The 9380-nt window shown below is 37.2% G+C and overlaps 1 protein-coding gene across 1 annotated transcript; it reads left to right on the top strand.

Annotated features, from left to right (window-relative positions):
- The first annotated feature begins 1063 nt into the window (after positions 1-1063).
- On the top strand, positions 1064-2326 carry LOC149173195 (F-box/kelch-repeat protein At5g15710-like). Its single transcript, XM_089426604.1, has one exon. It carries the CDS (start codon positions 1064-1066, stop codon positions 2324-2326), a length of 1263 nt encoding a protein of 420 aa, XP_089282730.1.
- The last annotated feature ends 7054 nt before the right edge of the window (positions 2327-9380 follow it).

The raw sequence follows: 9380 nt of genomic DNA, 5'->3' as shown, positions 1-9380 counted from the left end.
AGTATAGTGTTATAACAATTGAAACATAGGTGTATATAAATCAAAATTTTGGTTTGATTAATTTTTTTTTACCATATGTATGATGTGGAGCTGTGACAAAAGATCAATTCAAGAGATCCAACCCTCTCTTAAGAATTGATTTTGACCACTCAAGTCAATAAAAACCGTCTCTTGTTAGCCACAACATGTGAACATATGCATAAACATGTAAATGTAAATGTAAATGTAAATGTAAATGTAAACATTTAACATTTTTAATCTATAAACCCAATATAAATTTAAAATATAAAGAAGTTTATGAACATTAAAAAAATAGGTACTATAAATAAATAAAATTGATATATTGTAAATAAATAAAATCTCTTTTTATACTTACTCGGAAGGTATGGTAAATAAATTAAAATATAAATAAACTAAATGTATGGTAAATAAATAAAACTTCTTTTTATATTTAGTCCATAAACTTCTTTATATTTAAAGAAGATTCAAAAAAGAGGTTTTATTTAGGTGAAGCGTATGGGCCAAATACCATTTTAATACCCTGGGCTAAATACCATAGACCAAATACTATATTTATAAAAGAGGTATGATAAATTAATAAAAATATAGATAAACTAGAGGTATGGTAAATAAATAAAACATTTTTCTTTTATATTTACTCCATAATTCACTCAAATGAAATTTTATTTAGGTGAAACTTATGGGCCAACTACTATGGGCCAAATTACTATTAATACAATGTAAAAAGGCATTATTAACCCTAATATTAATATTAATAAAAATAAAGATGGCAAATGGTATTGACCCTGGTATTGAGAACCAATGATATTGACCCATGGTATTCACATTGAATGTGGCTTACAATGGTATCGACCTGTGGTATTCACTTTGAATGTAGCCTATTTAAACAGGGAATTAAGCCACCATAGATCAAAGATTTAATCCATCTCTTTGTGTTCACAGAAAATTTATTAGAATCTGAAGTTATTAGCTAGATCTATTAGCTAGTAGACCTGAGTTCTTTTATTTTATTCCAAATCAAAATTTGAAGTTCATTATCAAAATGGAAATGGAAACGGCCGTGCAGGAGTGTTGTTCATCCAAAGTGGAAACACAAAGGGCAGTGCAGGAGTGTTGTTCATCCAAAGTGGAAACACAAAGGGAAGATGGAGAGGAGTGCTCAGCGTGGTGGTCTCAACTGCCCAACGATCTACAAGAGAAAGTGTTGGCATGGTTGCCGGCTGAAAACTTATGTAGATATTGTTGCGTCTGTAAAGAGTGGAATACCCTCTTTTTGTCCACAACGTTTATAAGTGATTATTGGGTTGAGGCACCTCCCAACAAGAAGAAATCATGGCTTCTGTTGTGGAATGACATCTCTGTGGACTTTATGGTTTATTGTTTATATAATAAAACTTGGAAAAAGTTTTCTTTTGCCTTCTTACCAGAAAAATATGACGTGGAGGCGTTAGAGATCCACGGATCGGCTGCAGGCCTTTTATTGTTGTCAATTGTGTCTTTAAAACATACTGTATTCAGGCACATTGTCTCCAATCCTCTGACAGCGACGTCGTTCGAACTTCCCAGAATCAACGCTAGAGCTATTTGGGGCATGACCATCGTGGCCGGGGAGGGTGAGGCCCACAATGGAGAAACATATAAAGTGATAGCAATAACGGGGAATGAACAGAGGGTGCAAATCTACGATTCAGTTGTAAAGACGTGGACTACAGCGGGACGCGTGGCACATAATATGGGTGTATCGTGGACAACATACAAGGAGAAGATAGTTGTTTCTGAGGATTTCTTGTATTGCAAGACAGTGCAGGGCATCTCTGTTTTCAACCTCCAAAACCGGAAATACGGTATCGTGCCTTTCCCGTTCGAGAATGCGGAAACTAGGGGAATGCCCAGGGAAGATGTAATTTTCACTTGCGGCTCGCGAGTGCTTTTAGCGTCATCCGTATCCAAGGCTGACATGGTTTTCCGTGGTTTTATGATAACGGAGATTGCGAAGCCCAAATCGGGTTCGGGCAACATCGCGGGTCGCAGGGTTATTGCAGGGATTCCACCATCTGTTTTCCGAAAGTTTAGGACAGAGAAGCTCACCAAGTTTATTTCGAGAAGGTTCGGAAGTTTAATGTTTGATTTTGAAGGGACAGGGGACTTGGTGTGCTTCAGACATGCGTGTGCTAAAGAGGTGCTTGTTTATAATACAACTCAAAAAACATGGAAATGGCTTCACACAGGTCCAATGCCTGATGGTCGGCATTTTAGTCCAGCGATTTTTAGTTTCGAACCTAGACCTCATAGGAAGGTCGAATAAATCGACCAGTTCTCTTATTTATTGTCAAACTTTTTTTCTCTAATTTGTTGTTTTCTTATTGATTCCCAAACACATTTTATAATTTGTTTTTACTATCTTTGTAGTTATCAGATTTAAATTAAATGATTTTTATTATTTTTACCATTATTTTGTCAAAGAGATTAAGATTGAGTAAATTCATTATTTTATGAAGAGGTTAATATTCTTTCTTAAATTCATTATTGGTTAAGTGTTGGAATAACGTAGAAATAATATGTTCAAATAGAATTGATGAGTTGTATTTTTGTAGTTAGTGTTTGGGTCTTTTGTGAGGTTGTCTTCTGTCTATGTGTGCCTATATGATGTACTCTTTGCCCAAGTAGATTTGATTTAATTCTTGAGCACCTTTCTGATTTTCTAATATGGTATTATGTGTGCCTATATAATGTACTTGTTGCCCAAATAGTTTGATCAATGACATTTGATTTAATTCTTGCCCATCTCTCTATGGTATGAGAGCAGAGAAAGAAATCTAGTGAGACTCCAGATCTGAAAGAAATCAGATCTATGAGCACTATGACATCTTGTTGTTAAGGTGTTGCTCCCAAGTTTTTATGTTTTGGTTGAGAAAATTTCTTTGGAGATTTAGTGAGACTTCAAATCTGAGACTTCAAATCTAAGACAAATCGGATCCGTGAGGGTTGTGACATGTTACGATGTTGCTCCCACGTTTTTATGTTTTGGTTAAGAAAATTAGTGTTGGTTGTTTGTGGCTTTGTGTACAATCAATCTTGGATTCTTGTTGGCTATCTGCAATGGTTGTGTGCGATCTGAATATGTAGGTGGGAGATATTCCAGGGAGGTGAGTAGACACATTTGGGAACTCGTCGGGAGGTACTCCAGGGAGGGAGGTGACTGTAGACACATTTGGGAACTCGTTGGTCAATCAAAACTAAGCAAATGAAACATGGAATAATAAAGTGACGCATGCCATAAGTAATTGTTGTTTTGTGAAAAACTATTGTTTGCCGCAGCTGAAGAGTTCACTTTTCACCTTGAACGAATTTACTATTTTTTTAAGTAAAGTCGTGTATAAAATTTTCATTCATAAACATGAAGGGTTTTAAATGGAGAAATAAAGTCGTGTATAAAATTTTCATTCATAAACATGAAGGGTTTTAAACGGAGAAATAAGTTATTAAAACTTTTTTTATGGTGAAAAAAATTTACTAGATATAAGGAGTTAAATATTGTTTTTTAATGGAGAAATAAGTTATTAAAACTTTTTTAATGGTGAAAAAAAATTTACTAGAGGTAAGGAGTTAAATATTTCTTTTGGGTGAAAGCTTAAAATTGAGTGTATTTGATTAAAAAGGGAAATTAAAGTTTTGAAAACAAGGTTTTGTAAAAAAATGAGAAATAAGAAGGAATTTTGGCTTTGTTTTTTATTGGAAGCAAGATTAAGTCTTGTTTTCTAGATCCATGCATTTGGTTTTGGATTTGGTGAATCTGGGTATACTTGGATGTAGATCTAGTGAATTATTTGGGTGCATATCTAGTGGATTTTGGTGCATTTTGTTGATTAGGAGGTTTTTCTTTTGTCATTATGTCAAATTTTTTAGTTGGAACTTATTTAAATGAGTCCACAAGGCCTTCACTTTTCACCTTGAACCTATTCACTATTTTTTAAGTCACGTTGTGTATAAAGTTTTCATAAGGAAATTTTGTTTGTAAACGTGAGTTTTTTTATGGACAAATAAGGGGTTAAAACTTTTTTTTATGGTGAAAAGAATTTACCAGATATAAGGAGTTAAATATTTTCCTTTGGGTGAAAGCTAAAAGTTGGGTGTATTTGATTAAAGAACGAAATTGAAGTTTTGGAAACATGGTTTGGTAAAAACGAGAAATAGGAAGGAATTTTGGCTTTGTTTTCTTATTGGAAGCAAGATTAAGTCTTGTTTTTTTAGATCTTGTGCATTTGGTTTTGGATCTGGTGAATCTGGGTGTACATCTCGTGGATTTGAGTGCAATTTGTTGATTGGAGACATTTTTTTTTGTCATTATGTCATTTTCTAGTTGAAACTTATTTGAATGAGTCCACAAGGCGTTCTCTTTTCACCTTGAACCAATTCACTAGTTTTTAAGTCACGTTGTGTATAAAGTTTTCATAAGGAACTTTTGTTTGTAAGAAGGTTTTTTAATGGAGAAATAAGGGATTAATTTTTTCTATGGTGAAAAAGAATTTACCGGATATAAGGAGTTAAATATTTTCTTTTGGGTGAAAGCTAAAAATTGGGTGTATTTGATTAAAAAAAGAAATTAATGTTTTGGAATAGGGTTTGGTAAAAAAAGGAGAAATAAGAAGGAATTTTGGCTTTGTTTTTTATTGGAAGCAAGATTAAGTCTTGTTTTTTTTAGATCCTATGCATTTGGTTTTGAATATGATGAATTTGGATGTAGATCTAGTGAATTTGTGTATAGATCTGGTGGATTTGGATGTATTTTGTTGATTGAGAACAATTTTTTTTTTCCATTATGTTAAATTTTATTGTTGAAACTTATTTGAAAGAGCCCACAAGGCTTGAAGGAGGAAATTATGCAAATTGGAAATTCAAGATATTGACAATTTTAGAGGGAAGTAATTTATGGCCCATTCCAGAGTCGAAAGAAAGGTAAACAAAAGCAAAGGTGTTGCTAAGAATGTCACTTAAGGACAACATCATTCCTCATATTAGGGATTGTAAAACATCCAAAGAAAGATGAGATGTTCTTACAAGCTTGTACGAAACATCTAATACTAACCTAATTTTGTTCTTGAAGACCAAGACTTTGTCAATTAAAATGGGGGCCAACAAAAGTATAAGAAATTTCATTTCCTCTGTCAAAGAGCTAAGTGATAAGTTAGGAGACATTGGTGAAAAGGTGTCCAATACTGACTTGGTAACCATCACACTAAATGGCTTAGTGCAAGAATATCAAGTTTTTGTTTCAAGTCTTTCAGCTAGAGAGAAGCCTCCTATTTTTGATGATGTCACACCAACGTTCACATACACATAATTTTTTTTTTTTACTATATACCTCATTTAAAGAACTTGCTATATAACACATGATTTTCCAACCTTTATGTATACACGTATGTTTAATTATTACCATATGCATGCCACGTATTTACAGCTGATTAGCCTATGTTTTGATTATTGTTGTAACCCCGGTTTGTATAAGCTACGTGGCTATATATTACACTGTCATACGGGTTTTGTGTACGCATTGACTTCATGTAGAAGCTAGCTATTAGACCACCAGTTCTACAGTGAATATTAATGTGGCATCGGGCTTTGGCGGTCCTGCCGCAGCCCTTGCAGGTGCCAACTCACTCTTGCCTTAATGACTTCAGTCCTTAACGACGCAGGTGGCAAGGTTTGGCTCCTTTGGCCATGTGACATCTCGGTCACAGTGATCTCGGCCTTTACGCTTTGTATTCCCGCCTTGCATGGACGGTCAGGATCTCACCCTTGGATCAAAGGGCTGAGATGCACTCAAGGGTTTAAGTCCTTACAAAACCTCATCCGAACGTTCTCGGGGTTTATTCATTCGTTCGGCCCTTCCGGCTCCGTCTCGACGTTCATCCTCTGGTGCAACCCCACACGCGCTACCTTATTCACCTGCAGTTGCTCCGAAAGCTGTGAAGTTCCTGACACTAATCCAGCACAGGTATATGGGACCTCGACTCTTAAATCTATTTCATATATTTACAGTTCTGATTATCTGTAATGATCTCTTAAGGTTTGTTTCCTCTTTGCTTACAGGGCGCGCAGTTGGGCTATCTGAACCCCTCTGGTGGTGCCAAGGCGGTTATACATGCTGGTTCCACCCTCTCGGCGGCCACAGGTATGCCCTCAGATTCTTATTTGCTTGCCCCTATCCACAAGAGCTCGCGGACCATCGATTTGAGTTGTTTAAAATTATGATTGTGCAGACCGCTGTTCGAATGAGGGTCTCTTCGCATCGATTGCCGAGGTATTCTCCACAGAGAACCCTCACAATTTGCACTTAGGTTTTCTTTTGTGTTCTGGTCAAGTCCATGACCCGTCCTATTGAGATGTTATCGACGGCGGAACTCTCCTGAGTTCTGTTGTATGTATTTAAGGACTTATTTTGTTTGTAATGCAGCCCCTTGCGGCATACTCAGATTTTTGGTTTACCATATCTAATCTTGGACATGTGACTTCGGATCTGGCCGTAACGCGCAGATCTGGCTAACGGGTTCAGGTTCTGTTTGAGGTTTTCCCGTTATTTAATGTATGAACAGTTCTATTCTTCCAAGATTTCGCCATTCGGGTTTTGTTCTTTTGTGTTTTATATATGGAACCCTTGCAATTTATGCATGGACTACGACTCTATCTGAGCCTTCAGGGCAATTTACGTTTTGCACCTTATATGAATATAATCTGTGTATTTAACCATGCTAGAACAGTGCATGAAGTTTATGTTTTTATTACTGGTTTCGCTCGTCTCCACGACGGCAACCTCATGGATTATCTCAGGTTATGATGACTGCTTCGAATCATTCGTTCTGTATTCTCTATACGACTGACGTGTTTGCTAAGCTTGTTCAGTATGTACAATATGCATTTGGATGGTTATAAGAAAAGATATTATACTTTCCCCTTTCTTATGAGAATGTCGAAGTAAATGCATGCCTGATTTTCCTCTTTGAAGTAACATGTACAGGATTACTTGAATATACATATTCATAACTTGTTTCATTTATCGCTCTAAATGAACTGGGTTCTCTGATATTGAGTCCGTGAGTACTGCAACTTAATAATGTGGTTTGATGGAATACAATAAGATTCCCGTTGTCTGTCTGCATAGTTTACAGAATAGACTCTGTTTATCTGAAGTAGTTTATTTGTTTCTTTATATATCACAGTCATTTATTCTAAATAACTGTAACCGTCGACGAGATAGCATCCAACTGCCGTCGGTGCTCTCTACCCAGACTCAGAGGTTCTAACCTCGTTCCTATCGACACATTCAAGTATCTGCTTGATTATTTATCAAGGCGTTCAATAATATTTATTCCATTGTTAGTCTTTTTTCTATTGTTAAACAGTGACTTGGTCTTTCGGACGAGGTTATATCATGACCGTTATTCAATAACCAGTTTTTGATTAACCTCCCCTTGTGCCAATATCCAGTCTTTAACTATATACATTTATGTAGCTTAACTACAGTGCGACTAGTTCAGACCATGTCTATTGAATGACAATCTATCCCTTAACTTAAAACTACATCTGTGCAGTTATATTATTATTATGACAGTAACTAGGAAAATGAACTTAGTTCCTGTTTGACTACTGTAAATTCACAGTATTTTCATATTCAATCAGAGACTCTGTAGTTTGAAACCGTACCTGGTTCACCAGCGTCAGGAATGGGCTTTCAAACAAGTCACCTGTGCTTTGATTTTGCTCTTCCACCCAGCCATGAGATCCATCTCTCAGACGGAATTTTCCCCCCGAGCCATCTTGCAGGCCTCAAGCCCTCAACAAGATTTGTGCACTTTGTGCTTGGTTATCTGGTCCTAACCAGACTTAACCAGTTCTTCTTTTCTTTTTCCTTTTCCCTCTTCTTGGGAAAGGTCTCTTTGTCTGTCCCCACAGCACAAAACTTCCTCCCTACAGCCAGGACTTTTCCTGTTTGGGAGGGTAGTTTCCATCAGTTATTATAACTGATCTCTTTCTTTTAAATCCACCTCCTAGAGGCTGCCAGCATTTCAAGAAAATATTTAAATTACTTTTAATAAAATAGTTTGTCACAGTTTTGTTTTTAAAACATAAACAACAACTGTCTTACTGTCTTTTACCACAGTACATTTTCACATTTACATAGTCTGGGGTCATTACATCTCCCCCTCCTGTGATTGGACATCGTCCCGATGTCTGTCTCCCTTAAACAAATTCGGGTAAGCTTCTCTAAGGAGTTCCTCATCCTCCCAAGTGGCCTCTTCAGGCCCATAGTGCTGCCACTGCACTTTAGCTTGGAAAATAACCCGTTTCCGCAGCCGCACTTCTCTCCGGTCGAGAATGGTCAGTGGTTCGACCAGAACCTCGCCTTCCGGCTCGACCTGCAATCAGCAACAGATTTAGTTATTTTCTTATTTAGGAACAAAGCTTATCTAGAATGACCAGATTAATTCTTACCCGAACATTCTGCCATTGAATCACATGTTTAGGATCGTAGACGTATTGTTTTAACACGGAAACGTGAAAAACATTATGGATCCTAATATGGCTTGGTAGGGCGAGTTGATAAGCTACCGGCCCCACCCTTGCCAAGATTTGAAAAGGTCCAAAATAGCGAGGTGCAAGTTTGGCACACCCGCTCCACTGCAAAGTACTCCTTCTGGGTTGAATTCTAACAAACACATGGTCCCCAACCTGGAATTCTTTGAACCTTCTCTTTCGATCAGCAAAACTTTTCTGTCTGTCCTGAGCGGCTTTTAAGTTGGTACGCACTTTTTTTACCGTGTCTTCCATTTCCTTGAGCATTTCAGGACCAATTCGTAACCTATCCTCAGGTCCACTCCAACTTGAGGGTGTGCGGCACTTCCGCCCATACAACACCTCAAAAGGACTCAGCTGTGTTGAGGAATGATACCCATTGTTATATGCAAACTCGACCAGGTGGAGGTATTCCTCCCATTGAGTTGGTTTCATCATAACACATGCTCTCAGCATGTCCTCCACTACTTGATTCACTCGTTCCGTCTGGCCATCAGTCTGGGGATGATAAGCTGTGCTAAAGTTCAGCTGTGTTCCCAGTTCAGCAAACAATGTCCTCCAAAAGGTTGATGTGAACTTAACATCACGATCAGAGATAATTACCTTCGGAAGTCCATGCAATTTGAACACATTTTGCATGAAAATATGAGCAATTTGCACAGCCTTATACGTTGATTGCACAGGTATGAAGTGTGCTGCCTTACTTAACTTATCCACTACCACCATAATGGAATCATTATTTTTCTTCGTTCGAGGCAATCCGGTTATAAAGTCCATGGAAATAGTCT

This window comes from Pinus tabuliformis, chromosome 4_2, assembly GCF_031772625.1.
Source record: "Pinus tabuliformis cultivar Carrire ecotype Pingquan chromosome 4_2, CPIR1, whole genome shotgun sequence".
NCBI lineage: Eukaryota > Viridiplantae > Streptophyta > Pinopsida > Pinales > Pinaceae > Pinus > Pinus tabuliformis.
Note: the sequence above shows the minus strand (reverse complement) of the source record. Positions and strands in the feature narration are given on the sequence as shown.

Coding starts and splice junctions, on each gene's coding strand:
- LOC149173195 (XM_089426604.1), top strand. CDS start 1,064: ATGGAAATGGAAACGGCCGTGCAGGAGTGTTGTTCATCCAAAGTGGAA.